The sequence below is a fragment of the Ambystoma mexicanum genome, chromosome 14 (assembly GCF_040938575.1).
Source record: "Ambystoma mexicanum isolate Mex_15411 chromosome 14, UKY_AmexF1_1, whole genome shotgun sequence".
NCBI lineage: Eukaryota > Metazoa > Chordata > Amphibia > Caudata > Ambystomatidae > Ambystoma > Ambystoma mexicanum.
In genome coordinates this window covers 168,001,335-168,016,059 of record NC_090940.1, presented here as the reverse complement: position 1 = coordinate 168,016,059, position 14,725 = coordinate 168,001,335, and the positions used below count along the sequence as shown (strand labels likewise).

General features: G+C 45.7%; 1 protein-coding gene across 2 annotated transcripts in view; it reads left to right on the top strand.

Moving 5' to 3' along the window:
- The window catches only part of VPS39 (VPS39 subunit of HOPS complex), a 682,603-nt gene that overhangs the window by 451,893 nt on the left and 215,985 nt on the right, over window positions 1-14,725 (top strand). For both annotated transcript variants that reach the window (XM_069638818.1, XM_069638817.1), the window contains exons 16-18: window positions 1,578-1,651; window positions 2,401-2,499; window positions 2,772-2,886. In XM_069638818.1, coding sequence (XP_069494919.1) covers window positions 1,578-1,651; window positions 2,401-2,499; window positions 2,772-2,886 — 288 coding nt within the window. The remainder of the gene's footprint in view (window positions 1-1,577; window positions 1,652-2,400; window positions 2,500-2,771; window positions 2,887-14,725) is intronic.

The following is a 14,725-nucleotide window of genomic DNA, read 5'->3' as shown; positions in this document are numbered from 1 at the left end:
CATACCACATTACTATTTCTCTACACACTCGGTAAACGGAAATGTTGCTTTGCCCAGTGTGTTTCCAGCCTCCTCAACACAGGCTGGAAACACTGATGAGCTGAGCGCAGCACAGGCAGCAGCAGGGATTTCAAGCATATGGACTAACTGTACTTCACTACCAGCCTCCCACCTTCGCTTGAGTAGAGCTTGACTGCTCTACCACAGCTCCTATGATTAGAGAATCTGTTTTTTCAATTTGGTGAGTAACAGTGGCCTTCCTTTAAGCTAGATGGTAACACATCTGTCACCAGAGGACTGTGCCCAAAACTCACTAAAAGGAGAAATCTTCAGTACCTTGTCCGACCCCCAAATACGCAGGATACCTATCGGGAGAATGTCAAGGCCTATTACTTTGTGGCTTCAAATCATCTTTCATGATGGGAGTGAGTCAGTCAGTAGGCCTTTGGAGTGACTGGTAGAACTCGGGCCTATAATCATACCAAGGATCCCTGCAGTCTCGCCTTTCTCCACTGTCATGTTCGTCTGTAATTTTATAAGAGCTCCCACTTACATGCCAGTGCCACAGCCCCTCCTACTGCCTGCGTGTCCAACATAGCTCTGGTCAGTTGTGAACATTGAATAATGTTTTCACTGGCTCCCCCTTCATGCAGCTCTCCCCCTCTGAGGTTCAGATGCAGGGACAATAAGAGCTTGTCCCGGCTTCTCAGCCCTGAGGGACTGTCAGTTAAACTCTGCTAGTTTGTCCTCTCAGATTTGTGATGTGCAGACCCATGTGTCTCCAGGATTATGTCTGCTGATCACGGTCTCCAGTTCACTGGCTTTCAAACTGCAGGAGCACTGCATTATGCCTCCCCAAGCATCGACATTATTGGTTGGATTCTCTGCTTCTAAGTGTTAGAAAGAGCCCATTAAGGTGAGCCAGCATGGAAACCCTGAAGAAGGGCGACTACAACCTAATTTAAACCATCCTTTTTGATTGGTAAATAGTGGTTTGTTCTTCCCAATAGCATGCTACAGCATAAAACATTAAAATAAAAGAGCATTTGGAAGTGAATCACTTTTTGCTTATTGCAATCTAGAATGGTTCTTAAATGTTTTATCAGAGTACAGTTGTTTGCTGAACATACAGCTTCATTTCTTGTTGCCATACTTTATCTGAGGGTGACTTTACAAATGAATAAAGACTGTAGACCAAAGTTTTAGCCAGTAAAACGTCCCTCAGATCTCTACAGCCTATAAAAAAAACATTTAGTCACAACACCTATTCTCATCGTTCAACAAATATTGCACATTACATGTACTGTGGCTGATGAGGGTTGATATGAGCCCTTCTGAAGCAGTTCCTAACCTTTGCAACAGGACAGTTCTAATGTACAACCAACATGAAATGCTGTGTTTGGTAGCTGTATATCCGGTGGCAGAAAGCAGATTTTCTGAGGATGGTGGGTTTAGCACCATTGAAAGTCTTTAGACTATTGGAACCTTATTATGCATCAGAATTTCCCTTGAAATCTGTGAGCATCTTCAGGCCCCTTATTCCAGCAGCTAATTTCTTTTCATTTGTGTTTTTCCAGGGACTGATAACCTAGCCTTGGTGTTCCCCTATTCTGTATGGGTTCTTCGGGACTTTCCAGAGGATGGATTAAAGGTTTGTTTATGGAGCTTGTCTCGTTTTAGCTTGATCCATGTCGTTTTGGTGGTCAATGTATGATTTAGTTGGCATTTTGAGGAGAGCCATGCAAGACCTGATTAGAACAATGTGTATGCTTCTTTCTGTGAGCACAAGAATACAAAAATCCAATATCCACTCTGCCTCATGACTACTCAAAACGATGCAGTCCAGCGTAGCTTTGTAATCCACAGGTTTCTTGCATATTCACCATTGAAGTGTTATTTCTTCAAATGTGAGGGTTTAACATGTGGCTTGCCACATAGTGATATATTAAACACAAGTGGCAGATTCCCTAAGTACCTTTTGATTGAGTGCCATTTCTCCTTCATTCTCCAATTTCTAAGCCACCAATCCCCCAAAACCCCCTCCCAACCCCATATTATATGGCTATAGGCTAAGGCTCAACTAGATTGTATGTTTCTGCTGATAATGAGCTCATGTAGTCTATTTCAAACAAAACAAAAGCTGGTATCCCTGTGTAGCTAGATCCTTAATACTGCAGTGGGGAAAGCTAAAGTGCCTGTGCTGCATGAATACCAGCCCTTTTTGGTAAGCCAAGCAGTATCACTTTAGTAAATCATCTATCACTATTTATGATCACACCTTTTTCAGATATTCTAGGTTGCCTTTTAGGCTTTTTCATAGCCCTTGCTGAAAATTCCCTCTTTCTGCAGTTAATGTACGTGCAGAGTTCTTGGTCATAATGGCCTTCATGTCTTTGGCAGATATTTACAGAAGATCTCACCGAGGTTGAGGCCCTCCCACGTGACGAGGTATTGCATTTTTTGATGGAGAATTTCCGACATCTGGCTATTCCCTACCTGGTGAGTAGATGCTTGGCCATGCCTTTACTAACCATTTATCCCAAATGCATTTCCCTTCTTTTGTTGAATTGATCAGAGCACCACTGTGTCTTTTTTTCATTTGGAAGAAGGCAGTTGCAAGTCTTATTTTCCTTGGGTGATGCTTGACTCTTGATTAAAGAAAGTGAAAACGTAATCTTTTATTCCGCCAGTGAGCGCATATAATGGCACCATTGCCAGCAATCTTTAAAGTCTAATATAATGAGCAATGTCTTGATCATTCTTCCTTCCAGGAACACATTATTCAGATTTGGGATGAGACGGGCTCAGCATTCCACAATTGCCTGATCAAGCTTTACTGTGAAAAAGTGCAGATGTTGATGAAGGAATACATTGTATCATCTGATGGTATGTGGTTTGGCTCTTCCCGGTATACATTATTTTATTAATAACATTTGTATGGTACAAAACACACTGGGCAAATGCAGCCCCTGAACTTATTTAGTGGATCAAGAATGAAGAGAGAGTAGATCAGGAGCTGAAAAGAACCTGTAACATATCTTGTGTCAAACCTAGGAATTTCAAGTTAAGATCCAGAGCGGGCCCATACATACTTAAATGTGTCTATGAAGCATACATTCTAAATACTGTTCCCAAAGTAATCATTGTACCCCCGTTCTCTCCAGTCAGTGATGCTTATATAAACGTAGAAGTTGACAGATGAACGTCTCATGGTAATTCAATATGCCAATTTCTCTGCCTTCTGACAGGCGGTTCACGGTAGTGTCATGCAGTAGCAGGAGTTTGCAACCTTTTGCTCTTCAGATGTTTTGGACTATGAGATGAAATATTTTTTTGTGTGCAACTTTCTCTCTATTGCTATCAATGGAAACCCTCAAATGTTTGCTATGGCTTGAACCGTGCCCTGACCTTTGCAGGTAAGTAACATTGTTTTGCTTTCCTTTCCTTGCTTCACTCGTCTCTTATGGGGGCAATAGTCAGTTCATAAGACTACGAGTGCAGAGTGACCCTTTCCCTTTTGTGAGATTCCTTTTGTTTTTTTGCAGCACACGTCACCCTTAGTTTCATTTTTGTTTGTAACACTTTTTGTTAGTTTGTTATATTTATTTATAAAGCGTGCGTTCGATCAAAGGGCATCTTGGCGCTGGAAGCCTCAAGAGGAGCGGCTGCGGAGAACAAGGGCCTAAAAGAGCAGTTTCTTCAGTGAGAGACAAAAAGAAAGCTGGTCAGCAATGGCTCGTATAGTGAGGGGAAGTTTATTGCATGACCTCGCAGCCATTACAGAGAAAGCACGTCCTCCTGTCCGGGATAGTCTGATCCGTGGGACTGATAACAAGAGAGCAGACAAAGACCGGAGTAGGTGAGCGGGAATATATTGAGGACGTTTTCCCTGGAGATATTCTGCTCCCTGCTTGTAGAAAGCGTGGTGGATGATACAGAGAGACTTAAATAAAATCCACTTCTCCACCAGAAGCCAGTCCAGACATCTGAGCAAAGGGGACACATGAGCCCAAGTTGCAGGGTCGGACTGAGTCAAGAAATAGGCCCGGTCACCCAAAAAAAAGTGGCCCACCCCTTGCCTCATGACCCTTGACCTCCTAATGACATCATGGGGAAGTGATGTCATTTGACCCCACCCCAAAGTGACATGCCGGGAAGCGATGAAATGTGACCTTTCACCCTTGACAAAACAGTAAGTGGCATCAAATAGCATTGTTCCTAAGTACACTAAATTACTGTGAATCCAAGCAGACGTCCAAGGCCAAGTGATAATGTTATTGTATAGCACTTACGCTTGAGCTCTTTTTTATAGAACAAATATGCATACAATATCACCCGACCTGTGTTTGTACTCATTTATCGACCTAAGAAGGATGAAAGGCTTTTTGAAAAGAAAAAAAATGTTGAAAAGAAATGTTGAAGAAAAAATATTTTTTTCCACTTTATTTTCCCTCCAAACTGGCCCAGGCATGGCCAGAAACCGGCCTCCACTTCCCAGGCACGATTTCGGCCCGGCCACGGGCCAGAAGGCAGAGGGGCCAATCTGACCCTGCCAAGGTGGAGGGTGGTGGATTGCTCTTGCGGCTACATTCTGAAGCAGTTGGAGTCTATTTATCAAATAGAGAGGTTGGCCAAGATGGAGCGAGTTGTAGTAGTCCACCGCACTAAGAACCAGTGAGGCGACCCATCGGACATGGAATTGAGTAGGAATAAAAAGGAAGAACCTTCCGCAGCACACATAGTTAAAAATGGCCAGAGTTGCTGACAGCCGCAGTCTGCTCAGCCATCGATAGAGATGAGGATAGATGGACCCCCAGATTTTTCACAGTGGTAGATGGGAGAGGGAACGGACCAAGAGAAGTGGGCCAGAAGTCAGGAGTCCAAAAGGAGAGGGGGTCGGTGGTGCCCACTACCACTACCACAAGCACTATGGGGCCGCTGTGACATGGAGCACTGCCACCACTGAAGGAGAAGGAAACCAGCATCCGGAAACTCCATTGCCACAGCTTCTCTTAAGGGGAAACCAAGAAAAGCTGCAGCCCACAAAGGATGTACTGAGGAACCACAGGGACGAGAGATGCCCATAGCCCATGAGGGCCCCAACCAAGAACTACAGAAGCAAGAGAAGCTTACAGCCCATGAGGGGTGAACTGAAAAATCACCATGGCTGAAGTATATAGCCCACGAGAGGCGACTGAGAAACCACAGGGGGCACAAGACGCCCGTAACCCACGAGGGGCCTAATGCCGAACCGCAGAGGCGAGAGAAGTGTACCACACATGAGGGGTAAACTGAGAAACCACAAAAGCTGAAGAAGCATATAGCTGGCGAGGGACAAAACGAACTGCAGAGGTGAAAGACATCTGTAGCCCGTGAGGGGCAAACCAAGAAAACACAAGGGTTGGAGGAGCTCATACCCTGAGAGGGACAAGATGAGAAGCCTACAGCGCAGGACTGGCAGAAACAAGAGGAAGAGTGAAACCGGGCTGGAGGAGCCTGCAGCCTCCCCGAGGGCTCGGAGACTTGCATGCTTTTAAGTGGACTTAACGAAGCAACCCCGGGAAGTTGCACTATCCCATGAGACGGGCTAAGAGTCGGATACTTATTGATAGAACTTTTTTTTGTGACATTTTCTGTTTGAATAACGACTTTCTTTTTTTAAACATTGGAGATACTTTGTTGTTCTTGAAGAAACCATACCTACAAACTTTCAGAGACATTATGCGCCACTGATGGGGGCCAGAAACAAGTCTACACTAAGTTCCCTGGGTGGAGTAACTCTAAGCTAAGCACATGCTTGGGATTCTTTTTGATCTTCTTTCTTTCTACTAGAATTGATTAGTGATAGGTCAGCTTAGGTTTTGGACCGAGGACTGCAATTGTTTTGGGACATCCAGATGAGCACTAGCTTACTGTTTTTTAGCATAGGGAATCCACCTTAGTAATATGGACTAGAGAAGGTTTCTCTTTAAGACTACCAATAAAGTGTTGGTTGAATCATGTCCTTGTCTGTCTCCTACGTCTGACTTACCACAAGTACCTTATACTCAAAATAGCAATGCTATGTGTTTTTTTTACCCTCTCCTTTGGCATTTCTCCTGCCTTCTCAGGTCAGGAAATGTAATGTAAGGGAAGCCCTTTACAGGGCAAAACCTTGAGTTTTCCCGGACAAAGCGGCGAAGTGTGCATCCTGGCTGGATGTGGGGGTTGGGACTATCTTGTCCTAATCCAGATTCCAGCCAGGGGATTGATGTCTATAGATAAACAGATGTGGGGCAACAGGATTGGACAGCCCTTGACAGTTAAAGTGGTGCAGGTCCTTGCTATTTATCGGTTGGGGCACCCTGAGCCCAAATTTGCGATACAAGGAGGAGTACTGTAGCCATTCCCCAGATTGCCGTTCGGAACCAAGACCCCTATAAAGAGGAGCAGTGCGCTGAAGACCTGAAGGTTGCCTCCAAACATTTCCAGCATTGTCTTAAACCAAGTTCTGGCAAAGCCCTGCCTGTCCGTATGCTTTGATCCCTAAAAGACCCTCTTCTGTGCTGTGCTTCGATACTTGGGCTGTTGGGATCAAGCAGTCTGCTCTCCCGCAGAAAGATTCTATCATCAGAAGCCTTCGCAAGTGTGTTAAGAAAGTTTTTCTAAAGTCCAACTAAGGGCTTCATAAAACCATATCCGAGGCAGCATAAAACTCAACTCTTAGTATAAGGCTGTACCACCTAAGAATATTTGGCAGCGCAGGCAGAGCAGTGTTAGGTAAAAGTTTCATAATAATGGTAAATCTTCCTGACCTGTCAACCCAAGAACCTGTTGCTTTACTGGTGGATTCTTTTTCCTTATACCTCTGTGAGTGGGAGCCTTTTTCCACACTCACAGATATCTTTTACTCTTTTTATGGGTGTCATTTTTTAGACTCTCCATAGTGTCTTTTTAAAGTTGTCCTCTTTGACAACTTTTTGGCAATAAGTGCCTGTTGTTGCTAGGTTGCCCTAGGCGCTCCCCTTTTAACTTTCTCTCGCTAACCTTGAGAGAACTACAGTTCCCAAAGGTAGAAAGGACCTTATGTGGGGTGCTGGGGAGATGCAATGTGTCCTCTTTCACACTAAAACTGTAACAATTCTGTTACAGGGACAAGCTTACCTTTAATGGCTGGTGGCAGTGATACCTTTTACTAATTCGGTGCACCCTTACCGCGGGCTGTGTTAACAACTCCAGTAAAGGCACCCAAGGGTCTTCATTTTTCTTAAATGGTCCCTGTCTTGGTTTTTCACCATTTTAGTAGTTCTTGTCCTTCTTCCTACCCCTGACATCCAGGGCGGGAAATTCCTTTGTGTGATTTTTATCTTAGGCGGGAGTACGCTGGACTCCCCGCCCAGGCTCCAGTCTGTCTGTGAAGGCAGGAAGTGTGGTCGGAGTCCAAAACTCCAAAGCCCTTTGTCTTCCTCCTTGCCTGAATGGGGAAATATCCCCGTGGGGGGCTGGCTGTCCTGATTGGCCAACCAGACCACCCCTTGTTGTGAAATGCAGGGGGAGAATGCAGAAGTTGTGCTGTAGTTCCTGTTAAATATTCTGAACCTGGAAGCTGAAGACAAGTCGACCACTGGAACCAAAACCAAAGAGGATGATGAAGGAAAAGTGGCTGAGACAATTTCCAGAGATCGGAGAGCCTTCTGTGTAACCTGAGCCTGCTGTAGCCCTTCCTTCCAATCGACCTAGGGACTCTGAAAACGACAACCCTGACCCAGAGCCAGGTGAGACCCACTAGACTCAAGAAGACCTGCATTTTAAGCCATCCCAAACCATGCTGGGACCTTGCGGGGCTGCAATACCCTAACACCCTGGGACCTCGAGCCATTGTGCGTTGCATAGTCTTCCGAATCTCGCTGAAACTTCGTGGGCATCCTGCTGGATCTCCAGAGACACAAATGAAGTCCGAAAAGTCCCTTCACCAGAGTGCTGGACTAATGTAGCAATGAGAATCTGACTGGCAATATTCTTTTTTCTGAGCTCCTGAAAAAGGTGTCAAATCCACAGAGCCACATTCAGCCGCGAGGAAAACCTTAACAAAACAGAAAGGTGATGGCTGGAAGGTTTTGAATTAATCATAACCACGGGCAAAGCTCTGGGCAACCCTCCAGACCATCGTTTTTCAGCCTGCCAAGCCATTACAGAAGGGGAAAAACCATATGCAAATCAGTCTTGGTCCTACCCCAAAAGGGGCAGTCCAGCCCGAACTGCTAGGTCACATCCCTTCTGCACGAGACCACAAGCATCCCCAGACATGTTTCAGCCTTGTTGGGCGTCATCAGTGAGGAGTAGCTTGGGTCTCTAGGCCCGGCAGACTCGGGACCCACGTCTGGGCATACCCGTCCCACTCGGGGTGACTTTAACAAAACAGAAAGGTGATGGCTGGAAGGTTTTGAATTAATCATAACCACGGGCAAAGCTCTGGGCAACCCTCCAGACCATCGTTTTTCAGCCTGCCAAGCCATTACAGAAGGGGAAAAACCATATGCAAATCAGTCTTGGTCCTACCCCAAAAGGGGCAGTCCAGCCGAACTGCTAGGTCACATCCCTTCTGCACGAGACCACAAGCATCCCCAGACATGTTTCAGCCTTGTTGGGCGTCATCAGTGAGGAGTAGCTTGGGTCTCTAGGCCCGGCAGACTCGGGACCTGTCATGATGCCTACCTCCAAGGAGCCAGGCCGGGCCCAGCAACCCCAGAGGCAGACATCATTTTCCCCAGGGAAGTCTCAGCGGGCCCAAGTCGGGGCCCTTTGGACTCAGTCCTGGCGCCTTAGGCGCCAGGCTCATAGCGGACCCCAGTCCTGGCGCCTTAGGCGCCAGGCTCATAGAAGAGGATATGTGTGTAAGTGCTTGGGTGCACACTTACCTGATGCAGACCTTGCTGCTTCATCCAGGCCCTCTTGAGGCCTGAATGGGACTACTTTACCTGTAGGACTACTTCACCACCCGGGTGTGGTCGGGGAAGGATACAAACCTGATTGGTGGAAGGATACATACCAGGAACTTCTTCCAAGGCTATTTAAACCCCACCCGAACAGCCACACGTGCTTTGCGTTGTTCTGCACCTAGCAGCTGGACGCTCACCGTGTCAGCTCCTGCATCCTGACTTCAGCCACGCCTGCCAGCACCCTGGAACACCTGCAAGGGGAGAAAGGAAGAGAATAGGAGAAGAAAAGCCCTTACCTGTTAAATCTGCATCCCGGAGTCATTTCTCCAACGGCCCTGAAAAGGAAGACATCATTTTAAAGGCATTTTGTTTCGATCGCTGCAGCGCTGCATTTTACTCACCTTTGCAAGGCGCTTCCATCTTCAGCAGCGATCTTCCGGATTCAGCTACGCCCCGGCGCCTAGAGGAAAAAAGACAAGAACAAAGGTGAGAGGGAGAAAAGGAATAAGGAAAGCTTAGTTTCCTTTTAAGTCTTACCTGTTGGATTATTCCCACTGCATTTCGGGTCCTGCCGCTTCCTGGCATCTCCGGACCCCGGCCCCTATGGGGAAAAAAAGACAAAGACATTGAATGAGCAAATGCAAAGACATTACCTGAGCGCTCATCCAGAACTGTTTCACTTCGGGTCGGCGCCATATCTCCGGCACTCCGAACCCCGGCCCCTAAGGGGAAAAAGACATAAGCATTAGCGCTTGCTGCAATTAGACAACGAACATTATTATTAAGCTTGAACTTTTGAACAGAACTTTTACAGCGCCTTACCTGAACAGTCAAGCTTACCTGAACTCCCATCAATCCTCAATCCAGTGAAGTAACTGGGTTTCAACGCGCCCCTGCATCAGAAGCAGGATGGAGAGCTCATCCTTCCAAACCCTAAGGTGAGGCTTCACGGGGAATCGTGGAGGAGGTATCGTGGAGGGTTGGAAGGGAGTGGGAGGCTTGAGCATTGTTCCCCAGTTGGTAATACTCCCTTTTCACGCACAGGAGGGTATCCAACGAGCCAGGGAAGCCAGAATAGAGGGGCCCTTCCTGTCCATCTTCAGAGTTCTGCGCCTTCGACGCCGCGCCTCTGTGGGAACCAGGTGAGCGTTACAGGACCCACGTCTGGGCATACCCGTCCCACTCGGGGTGACTTTAACAAAACAGAAAGGTGATGGCTGGAAGGTTTTGAATTAATCATAACCACGGGCAAAGCTCTGGGCAACCCTCCAGACCATCGTTTTTCAGCCTGCCAAGCCATTACAGAAGGGGAAAAACCATATGCAAATCAGTCTTGGTCCTACCCCAAAAGGGGCAGTCCAGCCCGAACTGCTAGGTCACATCCCTTCTGCACGAGACCACAAGCATCCCCAGACATGTTTCAGCCTTGTTGGGCGTCATCAGTGTGGAGTAGCTTGGGTCTCTAGGCCCGGCAGACTCGGGACCCACATCTGGGCATACCCGTCCCACTCGGGGTGACTTTAACAAAACAGAAAGGTGATGGCTGGAAGGTTTTGAATTAATCCTAACCACGGGCAAAGCTCTGGGCAACCCTCCAGACCATCGTTTTTCAGCCTGCCAAGCCATTACAGAAGGGGAAAACCTTGCCTGGAGATCCCTGCTGCAAAGTCCCTTCCAAGGTCCCGTTTTCGAATCCACTGACCCAGTTTTTGGCTGCAGATCCTGAAGTCCTCCTGCTTCAAACTCTTCTTCTGTGTTGAGGTACTGTGCTGTCTTGGGTATTTACTTACCTTAAGTCTCTTGTGATTCCTGTGTAGTTGTGGGGTGTTTTCTGTGATTGGGAGGCCTCTTGTCCAATTCACCCAGTCCCACTGCTGGAATCCTCCTAGGGTGTCTTCTGTGAATCCCCTGGACCCTCAACTAACTCTAAAGTAAAATACTCAACTGTTTGAACAGTCTTCCTAAGGAACTCTGATTTTTGCTACTTAAGAACCTATCCTGACACTGCTTGTTGGACACTAGACCCTAGTGACCCCCCTTCTGCCACTGAAAACACTCATGCTCCAAGAATAAGGGATACTTCTAAGGGTTTGGTCCTTTTGCCTAGAAAATAGAATAAGTGTTTAAAAGTGACTTACTTGTAAAAGAGTTGGTTGGTAACTGTAACTCTGAGTGAACAGTTACAAAAGTTCTTACTTACCTTGAATGTGTGTTGCACTATTCTGAAAAGTATATGTAACATCTTTCTTTCCATGGAAACTGCTTCGATTCTAACAAAGTAGATGTAAGGTTATATTACTCACCTGTGATTTGGTTGTGCCTCTTCCCAAAAGTAATGCTGTTGGTTTCACTTTATTATTCCCGGTAGGATAATTGTACGAGTGTCCACCGACTGGGCCTTGCTTCCCCTGACTTGCTGTTAGCCTCTCCAGAATAAGTCTGCATTAGGTTTTACCTACCTAGAATAACTGAGTCATAAAGTGTAACATTGGGTTTTTGTTTTCACTGGTCTGTTTTAGACAGACACAAAAAGAGTCTTAGGTTTATACCTGCCCCAAGTTGCTGATAGCTCCTTGAAAAAGTATATGGGTTTTAGTTAGCTTGAGTTAACTGTGTGCCATCCTAAAAAAAGTTACTGCTTATCTCAATCTGTATCACTGATCTCAAACTCACCTCGAATTGAATATTACATCCTTACGTTTTACTCACCTAGTATAACTGTGTTATCACAAAAGTAGTTAAAGGTTTCTACTGTACCTAGAATAAGTGTGCCACTGTTCACAGAGCATATACTGTCCGGTTGACAGATTATGGGATTTGTTGCTGAGCGTCACGGTACAACTGGTAGAGTCTACTGCCCTTGAATTACTGAATGTATTCTGAAAGTAACCATTGGTTCTTACTCCCCAAGACTAGGTGTGACGTATACTGAATATTTATGAAAAGGTATGACTTCCCTAGAACTACTGTTAGGTGTTCCAAATAAGGTTTATGCTTTGGTCATTGTACCTTCAAGCATAGTGTTGTTTTTTTTAATTGTGATTACATATAATGTGATAAATGAAAATTAAAAAAAATAAAAAAAAAAAAAAAATAATGTGATAGTACTTATTTCCCCGAAGATGTATCTGGGCCTCCCTGTATTTAAATAAATCCTTTATTTTTACAATACATAGTGTTTCAGTGTTTCTTTGGACCATTTGTATTACAATTTCATTTGTACTGATTCTACAGCTCTCTCTCCCTCCTACAATAAGCCTGGCTGCTCTGTCTATGCTACCCTGAACTTAGGTGGTACGGCCTTATACTAAGAGTGGAGTCTTGTACTGTCTCAGTTGAATGGTGTTACTAAGCCATTAGCCATTAGAAAAACTGTACTAACAAGCAGCCAGGGTTATATTAGGAGGGAGAGAGGGTTATAGCTTGGTACAAAAAAATTGTAGCATACGTATGGTCCAAAGAAACACTGAAACATTATGTATTGTAAAAGTAAAGGATGTATTTAAATACAAGTAGGCCAAGATAAATCTTGGGAAAGGTAAGTACTATCACATACCATATAAACACAATTATAAAATCCATCTCAGTACTGAGGGTATACGAACCATAGTAAAACCTTATTTCGATTACAATAAGCAGTCATGGTGAGTTAAACATACAACACATTCAGAATGGAAATAAGCTATTCTTGGGGAGTTAAAACTACAGTAGTTAGACTTTTAGAATACCATAAGTAATTCAAGGGCAGCAGACCCTTTTGGTCAGAATATACAGTGTTATTCAGTTACAGAATCACTTCATTAGACCAAAGCTTGCTACAAGTCCATCTTGCAACATATGTAACTTTGTTCTTTCAAGAATGGATATAGTACACCAATGTTACTTTATAGAACACAGTTCAGAGTGCGTAGCGTAACTTGTATACTACCTAGAGGCCTAAAGCTGTTCATTGATAAGTTTACACACTGTGAAAAAATGTTTGGGCCTCATCAGGAGTTGGGTGGTATCCCATTGCTAATTGTGCTGGGATACCAGCCAACGCAATTAGCGTTATCGCAGCTCGGCCCGGCGCAATTTGCGCTGGATCCAGAGTTGTGTGTGTGTGTGTGTGTGTGTGTGTGTGTGTGTGTGTGTGTGTGTGTGCGTGTGTGTGGGATGCTGGGGGCGGTAAGTCTCCATTCTCATTGGTTTCAATAGACCCAATGAGGATGGGTGGCACAATTACCACTGGCGCAAATACCGCAAGTGTTAATAGTGCCGAAAATGCCCATACCGCTGGCGCATTCACCACCAGCTCACAGCTGCAGGTGAATTTGTCGAGGTTGGGCCATACTTTGGATTGGGCAAAGCGGTAAATGCAGCAGTAATGGCTTTCCTGATGCATTTTCCCACTCTGCCCAACGGATGAGGCCCTTTACTCAGGTTTCTTCCATTCATGCACAGCCTAGGCTATCAATCACACAGCTAAAAGGACAGCCTGACAGCCAGCCAGCCAATCGGGACTAGGTGAATTCATGCATTCCTAGTGACAAGACAGGGGAGTTTCAGGACCCTCCCTCACATCCTGTCCTTCTGGACACACAGGAGCCAGGCGCAGGCTTCAGGGCTGAAGCCTGCCAAAGGCAAGACAAACAAAGGGCTCAAACCTGTCTCAACGTGCAGAGTAAAACCCAAGAAAGACCTCACAAACAGAAAATGATGAAAAAATAAGACGGGGGGTGGGGGGGCCTTTTGACGAAATGGTCACCCGTGGGTGCTGTACTGCAGCTGAGGGTTCAGCCTGCGTTACAAAAGCACAATGGTAGGAAAAGTAAACTACTGCCACCAGCCATTTCATTTAAAGTAGTGAGGGGTAACATAAAAATGTTACATGAGAGAGTAGGATAAGGGGCTACTAAGTAACCGCCCAGCACTCCACATACGATGGTGCATGCTGGACTTATAAAGAGAAAAGGTATGTAAAGCCCATTTCCCTTTACTATTCTTGGGAACTGTACTTCCCCCAAGAAAAGGTATCCAAGCCTTAAGAGAAATCTAAAAGATTTCTCAGTGACACTGCACTGAAGGTGCTGTGTGTCGCCATACAAAAAGCAGATGCCTATGGAGTTTGTCAGACTCCAAAAACAGTGAAAACTCCAAATCGGGTAAAAACACATGAGGGAGTGGGATCTCGCTCACTCCAGAGTTAAAATTAAAAAGTCCAAAGTCAAGCAAAAGAGCTGCGGTCTCTATGGTTGAAGGGAATTGGCACAGAAATGGGAATTCTCCCTAACATTACCCAAGCTCAAACTGTACCGTGACAGAAAAGAAGAGCTTCTGGAACCGGTCCCTGGATATTTGGTCTGGAGACTGAAGATATGGACAGTGGATGGGAACTTGCCACAGTAGTGACCAGAGGAGGCTTCCAGCAAAGGATTCTTTAGTTTCACCAACTCTGTGGATCTGGTGCCTTTTTACAGCAGCCAGATGAACGAATATCGCTGGTCGGATTCTCTTCACTCGGTCCTGCATTCTAGGGAGGGGACTTCAGGGATTCAAATCATGTCTCTGGAGTTCCAGCAGGAGTCAACCAAATTTTCAGCAGGATTGGGACTCCGGAATACCATGCACTGCACTCGGGCTCAAGGTCCCCTGGTGTTGGCAGTTTACAGCCTTGGAAGGTCGCATCTCGTCGAGGGATGGCTTGTTTTACAGGTATTCTTGAGACTAGTGGGTTTCACCAGGCTCTGGGTAGGAGTCGTCGTTTTCAGGACCCCCAGGTATGATGAAAGGAAGGGTTGCATCAGGCTCCGGTTACACAGCAGGCT